Source organism: Tripterygium wilfordii, chromosome 3 (assembly GCF_013401445.1).
Source record: "Tripterygium wilfordii isolate XIE 37 chromosome 3, ASM1340144v1, whole genome shotgun sequence".
In the NCBI taxonomy this organism is placed as follows: Eukaryota; Viridiplantae; Streptophyta; class Magnoliopsida; order Celastrales; family Celastraceae; genus Tripterygium; species Tripterygium wilfordii.
In genome coordinates, this window is record NC_052234.1 from 2,866,936 (window position 1) to 2,887,495 (window position 20,560).

The following is a 20,560-nucleotide window of genomic DNA, read 5'->3' on the forward strand; positions in this document are numbered from 1 at the left end:
TAAGTGGTTGGTCTCATTGGACATTTCCTCTCACATAAGACAAGTTATCTTGCCCCGCTTCTCACTGCCAAGAAACTTTTTCTTGTTTCCAAGCTTGTGAATGGACTGTCCACTCAGGGAATTAAAATATTCACAAGGTGGAAAACAGAGGCCCAAGCCATAAAACAACAGTGTACCCAAAAGAATAAGAAAAGGAAAAACAACCTCCCTAAGCATATGCTTGTAAATTGATTGATCCTAAGGACAACCACCATGATATGCTAAAAGTAGTTATAACTCATGCACCAATAACTCACTCCAAACTCCTGTATAATAATTATAATTTGTTCACAAGAATCTTTAACTCAAAAAAGAATCATCTAAAACACAGCAGTGATCTGGTTAGAGATTCTCTTGCAGATTTCTTTGGTTTTATTTAAGGGATGGTGGAGTTGGTTCTGACATCTTGTGAGCTATTTCAGGTACCAAAAATGGGATCTCTACATCTTCTCCATTGTGGGACCCAAAAACTGTGGCTGAGTATGCGTGTACACAAATGGAAGACTTGCCTCTCCCTATCAGCTTCTTAGCATTTACAGCAGAAAAATTATGTACTTACAGAATCAGTGGATAAACTGCAAACATATGCCTCAACAATATGCTCCATCTCTTGGTTCCTGCTTCAGTTGGATCCCGCTTGGAGAACCAAACGTCATTGACTGGAGATGCACAAGAAAAACACTCCAGGTGAAGCAGTATATAATGCGATATTTCTAATTCAACACTTACAAGCTTGATCACAAGGGAAAAAGAGTAATCGCGTATCCAAATGTGTTATATCAAGCACATAATTGAACCAAACTGTCTTTCTTACGACACAGATGGAGGCAAAGCCTACCCTTAGTATCACCAATGGAGGCAAGACAATTTATGGAGTCTGCAGATAGCCTGCAATGGAGGTGGGATCAAGGGAGAACTGTATGCAGCTTTACATCCCCGCATAGCGGAAAGGGTGTTTCCACTAATTAATCCCACAACCTCTAGGTTTTGATGAAGCAATCTTACCACTAGGTCAAGGGTTACCCTTGTAAAAAATCATCATGAAAAGCTTCAAATTCTGGAACTATATTCATTGTTGAGATTAAAAAACACAAGACTAATAGGTGGAAATTTCTAGATGGGCAGCTGAGTCACTAAATAATCTGAAACAGTCAAATTCAACTGTAAAGCAACACACCTAAGTTTAAGCTGTCAAGAGGTGAAATTTGAGGAAGCCAAAGGACCAACAAAAAGAACAAATCTAGGTGCACATGTAGATCCTATCGAAGTGCATACGAGCTTACCTGCGACTGCAATGTATTAAGCAATAAACTATTCGCAAGTTCCTCATTGATTGAAACGGGCAATGGTAGCATATGGCTCATTATGCCAGGCATTTCTCTCATGCTGCAGATAAAAAATAAAATAGCTTAGTATTCTCAAAAAGCAAACACCTTGCAAGATAAAATAAAGTAAACCTAGGGTGGCAACCCCTAATATTGCCAAACATTCAACATATTTAAGAGAATAAAAACATACTCATTCAAAATGGCTGTGATATTGTTCCTTGCATGACAGAAGAGGTCAATGTTTTCCTGTAACTGCTAAAAAAGAAAGAAGTAATAAATAAACCTCAAACAAACATGCACAGATCTTAAATAAATAATTCTGAGAAGAAAATCAATGGTGACTTCATGGACATATACAGTGAGACTTTGCATCATTCATGCCAGCATATAATGTGATAAGTGAAAACCACACACTCATGTGCAAAACTTCCCCACCAAACTTCTGAAGGTTACACATAAAGCAGTGGAGTTTTATTAAAGACTAAAGTGCCATTCAATGGAAAGAAGTAAAAGGAAGGATGTCATAGTAATTTCTGATGAGGGTAAAATACCAACAAAAAATTACTAAAAAAGTCATTTTCATCTTTACAGACACAATTAGAAACGGAGCACATGTTATGGGAATAGATGAATTGAGAAGCACTATGTCTACTGATTCAATAATTCAAATAAATCCAAATAAAGAACGGTAAAATTTGTTCGCCATCATCTTACAATAAAAAGAAAAAACATGTATGCTACAAAGCTCTACTACATATGATAGGTTAAAATGTTTGGAGAAACTTTATGCCTTGTGATTTGTTATTTACACAAAACTAAAGGAAAATTTGCATCTGAGATAAAATTGTACCGCTGCATATCAAAATAATTTGCCCTAAGTCCGTCTCCAATCTATTAAGGTCTTTAGAAAGGAGTTCATCACACCTGACTTCCTGAAATCTAAATAAAACCTTTATTTCTTTGAACAGAGGTAAGATGGAAGAGCACAAACCCATTCCTTCTCTCTTAGTGTGTTTTTTTTTTTTTTGGTGACGGAGAACACACCCAAGAGTCGGCCCACCCCTGTATGGTAAACTCCGGAGACAGCAGTACACCCCAATACAAGTCCCAGTTCAGTCATGAAAATAATCCTGAGCACGGAATTGAACCCGGAGACATGCATGACTCGTCTAACCCACACATACGAAGATCCACCTTACCATCCAGGTTACTCCACAGGGAAAACCTATTCCTTCTCCCTCATATGCAGAGTACATATATAATGGACGAGCACATAATGATATTGAAAATTTAAAAGACCATGACGGTTGTATGGGGCAAGAGATGTAGCACAACCATCCGATATAAAAGTTATAGATTCCATGAACAATATTTGATATGGAAAATAGAAATGCCGCCATATACATGAGGGGCATGAGTCCACCGCAAAACAGAGGCTTAAACAGCCAGCCAAGTAGTAATGGATGATGGCTGCATCACTAGTATCCAAGTTGCTGCCCAAGTGAGAAGTTAAAGTATGGAAGGCCTATTCCCTTTGTTAGAGTATAATATTTTCTGTTATTGGTTTGTGGGCTAAGCCCATCATGTATAGATGAATCTATTAGGGTTGTCTATCATATAAATAAATGGCTCTCACTATTGTGAGAGTAAGACTTTCCAATCATATATCGGAGCATGTGAAGATGGGTGATATTGTATTAAAGCATGTGAAGACCAATGATCAACTTAGTGATATTTTTACCAAAGCCTCAGCTGGTAATCGGGTTGAGTATATTTGTAACAGGCTAGGCATGATCAATATTTATGCTCCAGCTTGAAGGGGAGTGTTAGAGTATAATCTTTTGTGTTATTTAGTTTGTGGGCTAAGCCCACCATGTATAGATGAATCTATTAGGGTCGTCTATCATATTAATAAATGGCTCTCACTATTGTGAGGCTAAAACTTTCCATTCAACACCCTTTAACATTTACGTGGCACTCACTTTATCCAAAAAAAAAGTTGTACTTAGAAGAGTGGGTTGGTTGGATTAGAAGAGCTTAAAAACTAAGTGGGACCTAGAAATGAAACCATTTTGAAAGTGAATGAACATTAGAGGCTTTACATGTTGGCTAGAAATCTAAGTCAACTAGGATCCGTGGTGAATAAATACATAAAAGGAGATACATTATTGGAATAGAAATAAAATTAAGAAAATGAAAAAGCAAAGAATATAAGAGTGCTAGAAGGATGAAAAAATGAATAGACTAGTCAAGATTGAATGAACAGGGACAATACTGAAATGATTTGATATAATTTTTGAAACTGAATATGATAAAATCTTTTCAACAATTGGCAGAGTAGATAAAATTCTCACAGAACACTACAGCATGTCACAAGCACATAATAGTTTGTAAGAATGCAACTATACTGACTTGCCTCAACAAAACTTTCAGTTAAAACAATATAAAAAAAAATCAAATAGAGTATTCACCTTGAATGTAGAAAAGTTGGCTGTAGAAAGGTTGGCTGTAATTTGACTTAAAGCTCGAGCATTCTTTTCCAAAAGATGTCTGGCTGTGCCACTTATTCCTGCAACTACCCAGCAAGATAAGTTAATAAATGGGGGAAGAATCGAAATGACCCCTGAACTTTCATGACTCAATCGAGTCAGCCCTTGAACTTCATTTCGGGTCAAACAAACCCCTTAACTTTGATGAATACCCTCCCTTACGTATTTATGACACCCTCCACCCCAACACAAGGGCTTATTTGACCCAAAATAAAGTTTAGAGGCTGACTCGACTGAGTCGTCAAAGTTCAGGGGCCATTTCGATTATTCTCCCTAATAAAAATCATGAACTTCCATACAATAGTTCTTAGATACACAAAGAAACATCCATAAGAGCAGTCAATAAACTATTCTTTGCTTGCAAGTGGATGTGCAAATTTTTGCCAATAAATCTGCAACCCAATTTGCATAGAAAATAAAGGCTAGTTACAAAACATAAGGAAAATCTAATTAATTACTATTGTGTCCTTTATTTTTTGCGAATAACATAACCCATCCAAGATCCAGCCAGGTAAAGTAAGGAATGGACTAAAATCTGAGCCAGCCATCCATGTTCAAGGATAGATTTCAGAGATTGTACATGCAAGTGCGAGACAACTTGCCTTTCTTTAGGGAGGAACACTTGCATGTGGTTATAATCTACATTCAACTATGCAAGACGCCAACACAACCTATGTATTCACCACATCGAAAGTTCATTTAAATCCATGAAAGACGTTCAATAATTATTCCATAGTGAAATGTAAATTTTCTTCAGTATGTGAACGTATTTAAGGAAAGAGGGAGTATTCCGCCTTGATCTTAAAATGCTAGAATATGGAATATTGCCCTCAAAATAAACATTTGTATAGTTTTCTCACCATTGTTATCAAATGCTCCATGAAATAAGCTTTGACGATTTTAAATTAAATTTTCACACTTAATATTGTTAATCGAGAACAGGGGAAGACGCAAACAGAAAATGTAGGTGTCAAATGTTTCTTAGACCAAGACTCCATTTTCCTCAAATCATGTACATGAATATTTAAGCAGATTGCAATGTTAAATTCAAACGTTAAAAACTTATCAATGAAGAAACTGAAAGGAGATGCAAAAATTGAGGAAGTTATTAATCTAAGGGTTAATAACAATTGTGCAATAAAAAGAAGTTTTTCAAATGAGAGAAATATGAAACGCTAACCTTCAAAAAGCATATGCTCACTCTGGCCGACATGTTGCATCAGGGTAGAATATGCAGCCACATTCTGTGGAAGAGCCGAAGGGACGTTCATCTTAGAGGATGATTCCGCTAGCTTATCCTGAAGAAGCATGATCTTTAGAATACTGGTTCTTCAATCAACATTACATCCTAAAGAGATTAATTGATTCAATAAATTAAAACAGGAATCAGACTTATTGCGTTAAATGTAAAGTATATTGAGTAAAATGATACTTCGTAGAAGGAAATATTTAATTCCTAGAGATAAAATAAGACATGGCAGATATTTAAAACCAGTGATTCATTTGACAGGAAAAACTTGCAGATAATGATGAGGAGGAGGGAACGAGGAGAAACTTGCTGCAAGTTTCTCTAGATGAAACTACGAACAAGTAGACACCAACAAGAAACCGAGCAGGAGGCAAATGAATTATTTTGTTCGATACGAAACAAGAAAGGAACCCGAGATAGTAACTCATGTCACCTTTCTCTATTTGCTCTAGGCATCAAGAAACTAAGCAAGAGGCGAGAGAGATGTAGTCTCAACTCTCAAGACATCATTTTTGGGGTGGGGGCATGCATCTAGAGAATGAAGACACTATTCATTCCTAGCTTTATCCTTGCGTGATATAGAGCAGCATTGATAACAATTTATTGCTATATCGCCTACATACGATATGGGATCAACACACACCACATCACAACCTTGAGACAGTCTCTCGCTCCATTGTTAGTGACCTTGCCAAGGGGTCAAATTGAACCAAAGGCAACTTTGTCAAGGGAGATAGATGTGATCCCCCCAATCCGCTTGGCAATACCAATACCTCTAACATGGTTACAATACTAAAGGTAACCAGAATCGGCTTCCATCCAAAGGATTAGCTTATGGATGATATTAGCCCTTGTTTTTCAAGCCAACCACTTGTGTATGCCTGAAGTGGGATCAATAAACATCATATCACAACCTTGTGAGAGAAGGAGTCATACGGTTGAGTGTCCAATAGTAGCCTAATAAATTGGGAAGGGGTTGTATTAATCCTAACTCCCTTGCTCATTTGGTGGATAATTTGGAAACAAAGGAAAGAGAAAGCCCATGAAGTGATGGTAGGATATAAAAGCGCCGTATGTTGACTACTCATTGTTTTCTGGGCTAACAGTAAGCTGGTGAAATTGAACAAGTTCTTTTGCATGCAATGGATCCATTTTCTTTCTTTAATGCTTTTCTTTAATAAGATTTCTTTCATTGTTTATAGAAGAGAAACTAATGCACTTGTTGGACACAATTTTGGGAAGGAGGAAAAATAATTCACATACCTTTCTATTGTTCGCCTTCTTCACTGAATTATGATCTTCCGCTTTCCTCTGCTTTCTCTGCGAACACCTCATGTCAGTTATTTTAACCCAATCAAATAGACTTTAAGGCAAACTTGTCAGTACAAATACCCAGCAACAGCAGATGAGTCATATAAGTATTCTACAGTACCCATATATAATGTTTTTTCAGTGAATAATTATAAAAAAAAAAATTAATCGCCCGTTAATACCATAGGTTTATTAAACTTCAAGGATATAGTTTTATAGTGTATCTTAGGCTTCATTGCCAATAGGAATAAGATTGCAAGGCTGTGAATTTGTGTGTTCTATCATGAGAGTTTCCTTTCAATTTTTGTTTGTTAAGGCCTGCCTTATCAGTGATGACTTCTTTGAGAGGATTGGATTCCATAGGAAGCAAGGGAAAGGGAAGTAGGGGATACCTTTTCCAATTGTAATGGAATTTATTAATTAGGAGGGTTAAGTTCTGGTCTGCATACAAATCCTATCTGTCCCTGACCCAGCCCACTGCGGAGGGGAAGGGCGTTCGCAGGTACTTGATCCCTAGTCTCATAATTCTTTGGGGATGGGATCCCAAGTACCTATAAGTTAAATTGATTTCACAATTTTATCCACTAAAATAGAAGATGCTGTTAAGACTAACAGTATTATTTTTCATAACATTCAAATCATGTGCCTTTCCTATAATCAAATTCCCAAAGAACGATAACAAGGAGAGGTTAACCATCTCACTGTACCTCACCCTCCTCTCCCATACCCTCCCCTACCCTCCAAACTTCCAAACAAGCCCATGATCTCATCATCAGTAGTACGAAGGGTCTTATACCTTAGACAAAGGCTGTTGCAGTGAATTTGACAGCCGTTTCACAAAAAGGAATTCCTAATTTGTAGATGTAAAGTTTCTATTTCAGAGGTGAAATATGGATTTCTAGTAAAAGATACTGTGTGGAAAGTCAATCCAGCTTGATGAAATGGCATAGAGTGCTTGACTCCACAGGGCGCAGATATCCACACTCCGGAAGTCCGTATGAAGATGAGAAGAAAAAAAACACCAAGAAGTAAACATATGAGTAAGAAATGAGAAATGAAAATGGACTTAAAATTACCAAAGGACATCAACCAGCACAAAAAAAGAAACACCAATAAACAGGCAGACAATATGCAGTATCAGCACTTGGGTTTGCTTCCCTTGCTACTCAGTTATCCCTAAGATTCAGTAACTGAAATAATTGGCTGTTCACTGGAAAAAGAGAAAATCAACACGACTATAATTGGAAAAAACAAATCAACATGATTATAATTTTGTAGACCTGTGCAAAAGACAGACAGGCGAGGGTCATAGCATCCGTCACACATATTTCAAACAAGATTAATGAAACCCAAAAGACATCATAGAAGGAAAGTGAGAGCCTACCTTCAACCACCTACACCTCAATGCAACATCCCTAACAGTTTTATCGGGCAAGGTGGCCGCAATCTTTATGTACCTCATGATGCTGGGTTCATCAGCATACCTATAGAATCACAAAGAATGAGGATAGCTGAATAAGGACCTCCCAGACATGAGAGTAACAAAATTAAGCACCACGAGAGAAACGAAATTACCACATGAATTCTAAGGCAAACAACTACAGATATTCCCAAGTAAGAAAGGAGTACCAAACAAGCATTTAGCAAGCTAAACAGCAGTAAATTAAGACTAACAAAATCAATGTTATCCTTATAAAACCATATAATACCAGCACACCATTCAACATTCAAACAAAACAGAAGTAAATAGATGCTTAAGCCCAGCAAGACCCCTCCCCACCCACTAGATGCATTTGCAGGCAATCAAAAAGTCGGTAGAGATTGAAGTAAATAGTGAAAAAAAATGGAAATTTTCTATAAAGAGAAAATAAACTATGGAGGATAAACTACTTACTTTACAAGGCCTTCATCCAATTTGTACTGTTCCTGTACAGACCACTCAACCGCCAAGCCTGGCCCTGGCACCGAATCAGGAAAAATAGAAGAGGAACCAGACGAGTTTCCAGCTTGAACCATCCCATGACTATTATTGATTATGCTCGAATTCCCAGGCAACAACATGCCCGTCGTCGTCCCAAAGTAACCTCCCATCGGTATCATCTCTGACGTGCTGTTTATAGCCCCGGATTGGAATGATATCGTGTGACGATTCAACGCCGAACCCAGTGTTTCGTCGCGGTGAAAACCGCTGTTCGACTCCGCCGCCATTTCCACAATCCTTTCTTATCTCCGACCACAGCCCACAAAAGCAAACCAATAATTATTCTAAAATCCCCAGAGCCGCCGCAATTAACATCGCGCAAAATCACCGCCCGACATATCTTGGACCCAAAGTGTCAAAATTCCAGAATACACAAAAAAACAGGAACCCGCTACCGCTTAAAGAATCCCAAAAGCAAAGCTCCCAGAAACCCTAAAATCCATGCCTGAAACACGAATCAGAGCTCAGAATCAAAGAAATGCCGAAATCCACCAAATTGAACCCTAGATTCTCCAATGAAACAGAACAATCCAAGATTAAAACTCAAACATCAGAGCTTTGACTGGTTTAGCTTTAGCTCATGCTGGACAAGTGAGAATCAGAGTTAAAAGCAAAGCTTCAAATGGCAGGTAATGCAAGACACTAACTGTACAAAACCCGACGTGTGGCAGTGCGAGAAAGACAGAGAGAGAGCAAGAGAAAAGCTTGAGAGAGAGAGAGAGGTTTTGCCTTTTGTGAGCTAACTTTCCGACGAAGCCCTGATTGGGCAATTGTCACTACCTTTTCCTCCTTTTGCCTCTCTCACACCAAGCACAACTGCTACTACTGCTCCTTCCACACAACTACAACGACAACAACAATACTACTAAGCAGTAAGCACTCACAACTTCACTGTATTTGTTTAATTTTCTTTTTCATGTCTGGCCAAACAAGAGATGGCTTTGAGGAGCACCAATGAGGAAGCAGAGAGGCTGTGAATTCTAAAATATTAAGAAAAATAAATAATTGACAGATCTTGGAATTCAGCAACAGTGCGAATCCCCATGAGAGCATTTGATGCCAATTATTGTGGACTCTCCACCCTTCCTTTTTGTTCCTTCACTTTTCCTTCATTTTCTTTCTCTTGGCTTTTTCCTCTTATCACTAGTGCTGCTTCTTGTGGCAAAAAAGAAAAGTTAAAATCTATATAAAAATAAAAACTACTAGTTGCAACCAAGATTTTCCTGGAATCCAATCAGCTTAACTATACCCAAAGTATCTTATAGTAGCTTTTACTTTATTTACTTCTTTCTTTCTTCTTTTTCTTTTTTTGGTGTTTGCCATGTAGACCTTTGTTTTTGGAAACATCATGCCAAATGTAGAAGATTATGATCATGTAGTCAAACAGATTTGTTACATTTTGTATGGCCTAATTGTGGTTAATATTTAAAGGGGATGTTCTACTTTTTGAGCAGTTGGGTGTAATTAACAAAACATTGTAAACTGAATAGCCTAGTCATTTTTTGGTACGTCTCTCTCACTAGTAGTAGTTGGTCTAGCTAGTGGCACAAGGACATCCTGCTGCAGCAAAACCTTGAGAAAAATAAAACAATGCCAAACCTAGCCCACTCAATCCATGAAATCAAGAAAATTAGAAGGATGAGGTGGAAGAGGTTTGGCCCAAACCTAATTTGGTTGAGATATTGTTCGCTCTGGCTCAAGACCCGCACGATCTTGTCCTTTAAAAGTGCCCTTAAGTGTTTAAGGTTGTGTTTCATCTTATAAACCACAACCACATCACTTGACTTTCACCAAGCGACAGGGGGTTAAGCCAGAACATAATATGAGAGGGTCGTCAGGAGCGGACACATGATTTTATGTCAAGGTGAGCAAAGCTAAGTGGGAGTTCGGGGGTAGTGCCTTCAGAAAAAAATTCTGAGGTATCTATTAATTATACCTTCGAAAGTACAAAAAATAATACTAAAAATCAAAAGTTTATAAATTAAGATAAGTAATAATTATTACATGTCTTATTATTTCAATCATTTTAGCATGATTTTTTGCAACAAGAGGTTTTATTAACAATTCAAAGGGGTATTTTATGTAATTTACTATATATTTAAGCTTATTTAAAGTTTTTTGAGAGGGGTTAGCTGATCCCCTCACTTGAGCAACCACAAATCCACAATAGTGTAAATTTGTTGGGGCCAACAAAATGTATTGGTATTTGATATAATGATGTAAATTTGCTGGTTTGATTTTTGATTTTTGAGTGTGGTGGTTGAGGTGGGTCCCAAATGAAGCCAACAAATGGGCAATCCAAATATTATGCCCCCTTGCTTGGGCCATTGAAAAAGAGACAACAAAATATTATTGTTGTAGCCCAAATGTGATGCATGTCACAATTTGTGAGTGAATGCTCAGGAGGCTTCCGTTAGGGCAGGCCCTGAGCACGGGCCGGCCTGGGGGACCGCCCAGGGCCCCCAATCTGGGGGGCCCCAATATATATATATATATATATATATATATATATATATATATATATATATATAAGTGTATACTGAAAAAGTTGAAGAGTATTTTATACAGTTTTTGCAAGTAGATGATACATTTAATTTGGATATTTTTATTGAGTTGATTGAAGTGTTAAAGTGCCTACAGCTTGACTTTGATAATGTGAGGGGGCAAGGATATGATAATGGGTCTAATATAAAAGGAAAACACCAAGGTGTTCAAAAGAGATTGTTCAAAATGTTGTGAGGTGATATTATGTGATTTCATGTAATTTTCAAAGTGTAGAATTTTTTTTCTTTTTCCAATTTTGTAATGACTGATTGTAAATTTTATGTAATGAAATTCAAGGCGTGCTGTCCTAGCCTCTCAAAATTGGATTCCAACCATCAAAAATTTCATGTGTTATATTTTATGTTTTTTAAGGATTAAGGGTCTCCAAATAATTTTTTGCCCAGGGCCACCAAAAGGGCAGGACCGGCCCTGGCTTCCGTTTGCTCTTCTGTGCTTAGTTTGCCCTTAACGCCTTTGTTTACTCTGTTGGGCATAGTTTCTTTATTTGGGCTCTTTGTCTTTTGAGTTTCTTTTGGACTTGTCTCTACTCTCTAGTGAGACTTATTCCATTTGGGATACTTGGCCTTGTTTCTTTGATCTTGGGGAATGCCCCTCCTACATTTTACATTTTTTTTTTCAATGAATCTCTCACTTTAAAAAAAATGAAGGCAGTAACCAAAAATAGGTATTTATCTACTTACTTCATCTATTCAATATGAGCTGGGCTGCTATTCGGGTGTATAAATTGGGCTTCATCAAATGGGGCTGCCATGAACGCAGTTTCTTGGAAAATTGAGCTTTACCACAAACATTTTCAATCTAACACAATCTTTTCTTTTTCAATTTGCTCATGTTTATCTTCTATTTTTTTAAAAAAAAAAAAAAACTACACATCTCTTTTAAAATTTCGAAGGCATTAGCGACTAAATTATCAATAAAATATCATCATTCTTTTCTCAAAAAAATTTAAAAATAAAAAATCGCATACAAGAATAGAAAAATCGAAAATGTTAAACTTACATAGATAACCTTCTCCATAGAGCTCCATAATCTAGCTGGCAGTACAAGTCAGATGTCAGCTGGATAAATTGTCAGAAATGAGCTAGGTTTTCAGCTTATTTCTCTCGCTTCTCTCTCATGATCTCTCTCACGTGTTTCAAAACTTCAACTTTGATTTACTTTTTCTCTCTTATGCCTATCTTTATGTCAAATTTATTTTTCTTTCTCATACTTTTTTCAACTCAAATTTACTTTTTTTCTCTGTCCTACTTATCTTCAACTCAAATGTACAGTTTTCTCTCTCCTCCATGATAGACATGTCAACGCATAAATCAATGTGTTAGCATAACCACAATAATGTAATTAGAAATTATCATTGTGTAATTTTGAATTGAAATAATGTAATTTATCAACTATTGTTTTGTAATCATCCAAACGGTTTATGAGATATAATTAAGACAATATAATAAAAAGTTATAAATTTATCCAGTGTAATTTCTCAACACAAATGTACATTTTTGTCTCTCCTCCATGAGAGACATGCCAACGCATAAATCAATGTGTCAGTATGATCACAATAATATAATTGGAAATTATCATTGTGTAATGCCAAATTGAAATAATGTAATTTATCCACTGTTGTTTTGTAATCATCCAAACTATTTATGAGATATAATTAAGACAATATAATCAAAAATTATAAATTTATACAATGTAATTGGACTTGCAAACAATGTAACTGCATATATATTGCCAAGGGCATCAAAAAAGAAAACAAATTGGATTCACATTGATATTTGAATGTTTTGAACTCAGTATTTTTGATGATTCCATAGATTCTTATATAATTTTGAGAAAATCATTTTTAATTACGACATTAGAGCAACATATTGTGAATTGTGTAAGTATGACCACAATAATGTAATTGAAAATATCAATGTGTAATTACGCATTGGAATAATATAATTATTCATTTGTTTTGTAATTAAAAGTTATCAGTGTAATTACGGATTAAAATAATGTACTTAAAACTATCAATGTGTAATAATGCATTAAAATAATGTAATTAGTTAATAGAGATTTGAATGTCCAGAGAAAGAGGAGAGCATTCCCACCAGCTCTGAGGCAAAAACAACATAAGCACCAAAGACAAACAACCCCACAACATCAAATATCTCAAACACCAAAACCACAACATGAAATACCCCAAACAAACAAACTCACAACATGGAAGATCCCAAACAAACAAACCCCCAACTAGCCAAGAAAGAAAAGCAACGACCTATCAACCTAAACAAATCAAGCTGTGAAGATATGACTGTCTCATTTTACAGAGGTCCTAATTATATTGTTTCGATGATAATTACACAGTATATGACCTAGATTAGATTGTTTAGGTTGATAATTACACAGTGTCTAACCTTCAATCTACAAATTGGTTTTCAAATTTCCAAAATCAAATCAGGACCAAACAAATATGAAACTAACTAATAAAATTAGAAAAAGTGGTGTGTTACATGTTTCTTCCTCTACAAAAACAAGGTCTTCACTCTTCTCGGTGATAATACTAAACGAAATCATTTTTTTTTTTAAATTTGATGGGAAGTATACTCTTCACTCTCTTCCCTTACATTAAAAGGTCTCACCTTTACAAATCTTTGAGACTACTACCAACCTCTACTAGTGCTTCTCAACGGCTTCCTCATCACCATCTAATATTAGTGATGTCATCTTCCTCGGATCTATGGCGTCATCTACAAAAAAAGAATAGAGAGAGGTTGCAGATGGCGAGTGGTTGGAGAGGGAGAGAGATTGTAGATGGAGAATGGTTAGAGAGAAAGAGGGGTTGTAGATAAGTATTAGATTTATAAGAGAGAAAATTTTGAATTTCAAAATATTATTTAGTTTTGAAACTACCATGTCATGTGACTGATGTGGAATGACAGGTGTATTAGGGATAGTTAGGGATGTTTGAATATGTATGACTAGTACTACCGTAGAAAAATTAGGAATAGTTTGTTCATATCCAATGAGGGGCTACATTTTTTTTCTTTTATAGACACAAGAAAAATTAAGAATACTCTACCCTAATGAAAAGAGCACCCACAGATTTTTCTTCCCAAATCAAGGTTTTCCCCCACAAATCAAGGTTATGTCTCCTCTTATCTGATGGGCACATGATATATTTTTAGTATTTTTTTTAAATACAAAAACAAACAAAAAAAAACCTAAATAAAGGATTGTTCTCATTCTGCAGGCGGACGCCCAAAGTGTGTTTTTTTTTTTCCCTTTGATTTTCTTTAAGATCAAGAACAAGTAAATACAATGGGCACCCAATTTTTCACTTTTTAACCTTTTTTAAGCGCTCTGCTTGGATTTCAAAAAAGAAAGAGGTTAAGTGAGGGAAGAGTTAATGATGTGGTAGTAATCTTGCTTGGAAAGGAGGTGGAGTTAATAAATTAATGAAAGTTAAGGAGAGTTGAAAAATACGAGTTAAAAAAATTCTTAAAGTTAAAATGAGTTTAAAATTTGAATGGACAATTTGGAAATCAAGAAACAAAATTTTCTCTTTATCTCACTAATCCCAAAATCTGAGATCCCCAAATCAAGAGGTTAAAAACACTACAGGAACTGGATGCTATTACGACATTTTTTTATCTGCGCTTTTGGAGAAGCGTCGACACTCATTTATTATATCATCGCTTATTTATAAAGCGTTGTCGTATCAAAAAATAATTCGCGTGAAATGTTTGGAACGAAATATATCGCGGCATTTAAAGCGTCGTAATATTCCAGCGCTTTAAAAACAAACGTTGTGATAACTTTTCTAATAAGCCGCGTCATAAATAAAATAATAATAATAACAACGTTTCTAAAAAAATATATCGTAACATTATCTATATTAATGATGCTTAAACTCAAAAGCGCTTTTAGTCTTAATTAAATAAATTTTGATTTATAAGCCTTCAGATTAAATCCACATACTTATATCTACAAATAAAAATAAATATGAACCAATTAATATGATAGACTTTAAATCATACCAAAATATACACTTATTACATACGTTAGCCTTTTATGTACACTCATAAGACATATATACATATAAAAATTTAGGGCTAACTTCGCACTATATGACCTAATTACTTTGTTTGTGTTAATTTACAGTGATAGATGCATCAGATCAATACTAATATATAAAAATCAATAAGAGTTGTTTGTTTAGGTCTAGGTCTATATAAGGGTTTGTAGTTTAATTAACATGAAGGACTATGTTTAGGGTTTAGGATGCTTGACATTCAAAGTTTAGTGTTTGGGTAATGTAAAAATTATTTGTTTTAAGTATAGGTTTACATAAAGGTTTGCGTTTATATATATATATATATATAAACGCAAACCTTATAATATATATATATATAATATATATATATTATATTTATATAATATATATATATATATTATATAAATATTTAATATTTAATATGTATATATATATATAATATATATACATATATATATGTATATATATATATACATATATATAAAAAATATATATATATAATATGTATATATTTATATTTATATTTATATATAAAATATGTATGTATATATATAATACACACATATACACAGACAGTGCATGCACTGTCTGTGTATATGTATATATGTATGTGTATTATATATATATATATATATATACACAGACAGTACATATGTATATATTTATATGTGTGTATATGTATATGTGTGTATATATATACATACGTACATATATATATACGTATATATATACACAGATAGTGCATATGTATATATATATATATGTGTGTGTGTATGTATGTATATGTGTATATATATATATGTATATATATACACAGACAGTGCATGTGTGTGTGTGTATATATATATGTGTGTGTATATATATAGCACTGTCTGTGTATATGTATATATGTATGTGTATTATATATATATATATATATATATGTATATATACACAGACAGTGCATATGTATATATTTATATGTGTGTATATATATATATACATACATATATATATATATATGTATATATATACACAGATAGTGCATATGTATATATATATATATGTGTGTATGTATATGTGTATATATATATATGTATATATATACACAGACAGTGCATATGTGTGTGTATGTGTGTGTATATATATATATATATATATGTGTGTGTGTGTGTGTGTATATATGTGTGTGTCTGTGTGTATATACATATACATATATATAATATATAATATATACGTGTATATACATATATATGTATATATATAATATATATGTGTATATATAACTTATGGGCTTTTAGAATTTTTTTATTTAAAGGGGTAATAGGTTGGAGTAAAACTTCTCATTACTTTTTATTACCCAGGTCCCCCCACTAGTAAACTTTATGTGTAAAAAATAAGCTCAATTACTAAAATTTATTACAGGAGTAAAAGTTATACTGACATAACAAACACAAGTAAACTTAAAATTTAATTACCCTTGTAACTATTACACCCCATTACCCTCGTACCAAACGCAGCATAAGGGTATCATGTTTAGATTTTAGAATTTAGGGTTTGACATTTAGGGTTTATGTTTAGAGTTTGGGATATGAGCATATATAGTGCATGTACTCATTTACAAACAATATAATATTTCTTAAATATCAATCATAACACAAAATTATTATTATCCAATAGTTTAAATTTGAAACCTAATTAATCAAGATTAAATGAAAAAAATAAGTTTATTTTATTATTAAGTGGCGCTTAATAAGCGCCGTTGATGCAATAATATCATGGCGCTAAATCCTTTAGAGTTGTTATATATTTAGACTTAGTATCAAAAATTGGAAAACGAGGACGTTCTTTTTTATAGCTATTAAATTTAATTATTACTATAAATGTAATTGTCTTTATAATTTAAAAACACTTTATTTTTGAAGTGTCGTAAAAAGCAATCTTTCAATGACGCTTTGTTGTTAAACATCGTAATTTAGAGAATATTACTATGCTTAACTTCTTAAAAGTCGTGTTACTGGTGAAGTCGACAACGATGATGAAGACGAGATGGAGAGGCTACAAGTGCCTTGAAAAGAAGTTTTTTTTTTTTTTTTTGAAAAACCGGACGATGTTCCTGGAATGGCATTTATGATAAACTTGTAAGTGGGTAAAACACTTACAAATGGTAAGACTCATGTAGCAAAAACAAAAACAAAAACCTTGAGAAAAAAAAATGAGACACGATAAAAGATCGAAAGAACTACTGCCTAAAGTTCAAACTTTACACCTGATTCATGCAACTTTGATCCTTAAGAATCATTGACAGAAGAAAATTAGGGTCATCTTCAATCCCGAGCTTCCATATTTTACAGCCTCCTTGACCAAACAATGAGCAGTGGCATTACCATCTTGACGCATGTGAGAGAAAAGGTGCAGAGTAAAGCTATTTAGGCGTCTCTTCATTTTCTTAATAATCGCACTCCACCCAATGAGATATTCTTCATCAGCCTTCAACTCTTGAATAACCGTTAAGGAGTCACATTCCAGTATAATGTTCCTAGAGCCCAAATCAATGGCAACCAATTTAAAAGAAGTCTGCAGAAGAAGTGGAGAGAATCATAACAAACCAAATTAACGAAAGAGATTTTGACATTGATTTGAATTAAAATAGTTTAGAGAAAACCTTATCAAGTCATTGATTTACCAAAAACTCTAACCTCACATCATCTCTTTAAGGGTTTTTTTTTTTATGGATCATCTCTTCAAGGTTAATTAAGAGATTCTCTTGTATATGCAATATCATTTGATTAATTAATTAACCTAGTCCATATGGTTTAGGGCATGTATCAATCATCAAGAGACTCAAAAAGGACACACATCACAATAATGACACTCAAAAGTACACTTGTCGCATAATTGTTAAATGTTTTTAGAGAGAAAAAAAAATATGTTATACAATTATAGTCGCCAGTATAGAATATTTTGTTAATTCATTCAGTATTACTGAATTATCAATACTGAATTAAGATGATAATTTCACTATTTATATCTAATTTTTTTTATTTTCTATTGAACTTCTATGCTAACACAAATAAGATTGTATTTCAATATTAAAAATTATATAAATTTATACATCTGATTTCTCTGTTTCTATTTCTTCTTCTTTTTTAACACCAGACATCATATAGATATGTAATTTAGATTTTTGTTTTTAATGAATTTTATTAAATATTTTTAGGAATAAATGTAGGGGCCAAATTTGGTAATAGGCCCAAATACAACCCAATAGTCCACAACTCAAACAATTATCAACCTAAATCCTCGTGGCACAAAGGGGTGTACAAATCTAATTACACTTATGATGCTCAAGGCCTAAATCTATGTCCAAGAGACACCTGCACAAGCAAATATGGTTCTAAGATGCCATCAAGCATAGGTATCAACATGCTGACAAACTTCATTATGCTCAGTAGGCCCAAATGCTTTGTCTTTTGCGAAGCCCACTACCTCAAACACACATGCACTCACTAGCTTTAAAGATTTGATTTTCAGCAGAATCTCGGGAGCCACTCGTGCAATTAACCACGAAGGGCCTCTAATGGTTGGCTGATTCTGAGATTTGAGGACGTCCTTATCCTCATGAGCTACCCATCGGGTCCCTAAACTACTATAAATAGGATCTTGGGGTGTAGAGTAAACTATCCAAAATTTCAATATCATCATTCTACTATGAACTCTCTAGCACCCCTAGTCTAAGCCAAGTCCTGCCTCTAGACCACCACCGATCATCATGGAGATGCTACTCAGAGCACTCCAGATTGTGCTCACTACGACGGTCGCGGTGAACTCTACTCACTTTCTCTTTCTATCTCTCTTTATTCTCTACTTATTTCTTAGTACTGCATTTCTAACTTGACCGTCAGAGGTTCATTGGCCGGTACCACACTAGTGTCAAGAACACTCACGACTTTCATTCTCTATTCTTTTTGTAGATTATTGGTAGCCATCATTGATAGATCATCAATTGTAGATTTGACCGTCTAGAGCAACTAACTAATAACTCTTGTATTAGCAAAAAATTATAATTTATTATAATAATTAATAGTTACAAACTATCATTTTATATATTTTTTATGTATATTCTTATAAAATAAAGAAAAATATTAAATATGGGCTTCAATTGGCAAACATTTCTAATAATAGTTACCGTTATCAGACATAGAAAATTGTTACCATACCGATGATTTTGGCAACTCAAATAATGATACCATTATCATTATCATTACCAATAATGTTGGTATACCGATTGATCGATAATGGTAAACCGATAATTAGTAAATTTATCAATTCTTTTGAAAAACTTTCAGTATTCAAAATCTTGTTAAGATGGAAGAGGAAAAGAGTTGAAGAAGAAGAGGTTGAGAAGGATGAACTATGAGTTCTCAGCTGATAGCTAACTTAAGTATGAAGCATGAACAACTAAATTTGAATACAATAGAGATTGAAAATACTAATAAAAGATAAATATTCATTTTCTAATAGTTGCAAGAATAACGTGGCCTTGAAGATATGAAAGCCCAAACTAATATAGAAATAGCTTAACCTAAAGACCCAAAAGATTATAAGACCATGAACCCAGTTGAGATAACAAGCCCATAAAATAGAAGTTCAGTCTTCAAGTAAAAAACTTTCAACCAGGGTTTTTTGATAAGTTCATATATTCTCTCATTTTAATACTCTCTAAACTTGATTTTTGTTAGAGGATTGGCTTTAAAAAGGACTTATTACTTTGTTTTCTTCATTTTCAGTTTTCTCGAACACTTGGATGGTTTTTGATGAAAAAGGGTCTATTTTGAGTATTTTGAAGAACCGTCAATTGGAGAATAAAGCTAAGACCTTGACGAATGTTGGAGAATATTTTGGGAATTTTCGGTGAAGCCAATTGATCCAGAATTCGAAGATAAGTTGATCTGAAATATGATCTCTGTAGAACTGCGCTATCTGTGAAAAAGTGGGTTTAGAAGATTCCACATAGTTTTTCTAGAGACGTGTGAGATAGCCCTGGAAAGCTAAGACATCAAGCTTCAATTTACATATTTTTGGAGATTTTTCTGAAGGGAGTAACATGGTAAAAAAGTCCGAGACATCCAGCAGTCCAGTTTTCTAATCAAAGAAGAAGTCAACCTCTTTCCTTTTTGTTGGGTTTATTGTTTTGGAAACTAGGAGTTGCTGTGAGGTTTCCTTGGAGTTTTAGTATTTGTTTTAGAGGAAGTTTAGGGTTTGAAAGAGGTTACAAAAAGGAGGACTTCATAAGACTTTTTTTTTTTCGGGAGGTTCAGACACTCAGATATTCAACCGACTTTTCTAGGGTGTTCTCCAACCTTTCTTGTGGTTTTCATTCATAACTATGCGTAACTAAACACTTTTACTAGGGCGTGATGAAATCTTAATATGATTCTCTAGTTTGTTTATTGTTCTTATCTTTGATTGCACTTTTGATGTTGGATTTCTAATCAATGTGCTATATATACTTGTTTG

At 34.2% G+C, this 20,560-nt stretch overlaps 1 protein-coding gene across 8 annotated transcripts; it reads right to left on the reverse strand.

Moving 5' to 3' along the window:
• Positions 1-281: 281 nt before the first annotated feature.
• LOC119994988 lies at positions 282-9,606 on the reverse strand. Of its 8 annotated transcripts, none has more exons than XM_038841340.1 (8): positions 8,371-9,606; positions 7,861-7,960; positions 6,429-6,485; positions 5,118-5,214; positions 3,839-3,936; positions 1,558-1,622; positions 1,323-1,425; positions 282-698 (listed from the first exon to the last, which is right to left on the reverse strand). In XM_038841340.1, exons 1-8 carry the CDS (start codon positions 8,682-8,684, stop codon positions 630-632), a joined length of 903 nt encoding a protein of 300 aa, XP_038697268.1. In that variant the 5' UTR covers positions 8,685-9,606; the 3' UTR covers positions 282-629. The 8 variants fall into 8 exon arrangements, with proteins under 8 accessions (XP_038697268.1, XP_038697266.1, XP_038697263.1 ...); XM_038841338.1 differs by having other exon boundaries at positions 3,839-3,942; XM_038841335.1 differs by having other exon boundaries at positions 5,097-5,214; positions 8,371-9,605.
• Between the last annotated feature and the right edge of the window lie 10,954 nt (positions 9,607-20,560).

Coding starts and splice junctions, on each gene's coding strand:
- LOC119994988 (XM_038841333.1), bottom strand. CDS start 8,684: ATGGCGGCGGAGTCGAACAGCGGTTTTCACCGCGACGAAACACTGGGT. Junction 5,215..6,428: donor AGAAGGCGAACAATAGAAAG/GTATGTGAATTA, acceptor ATGCTTCTTCAG/GATAAGCTAGCGGAATCATC. Junction 1,623..3,838: donor CCAACTTTTCTACATTCAAG/GTGAATACTCTA, acceptor TTTCTTTTTTAG/CAGTTACAGGAAAACATTGA.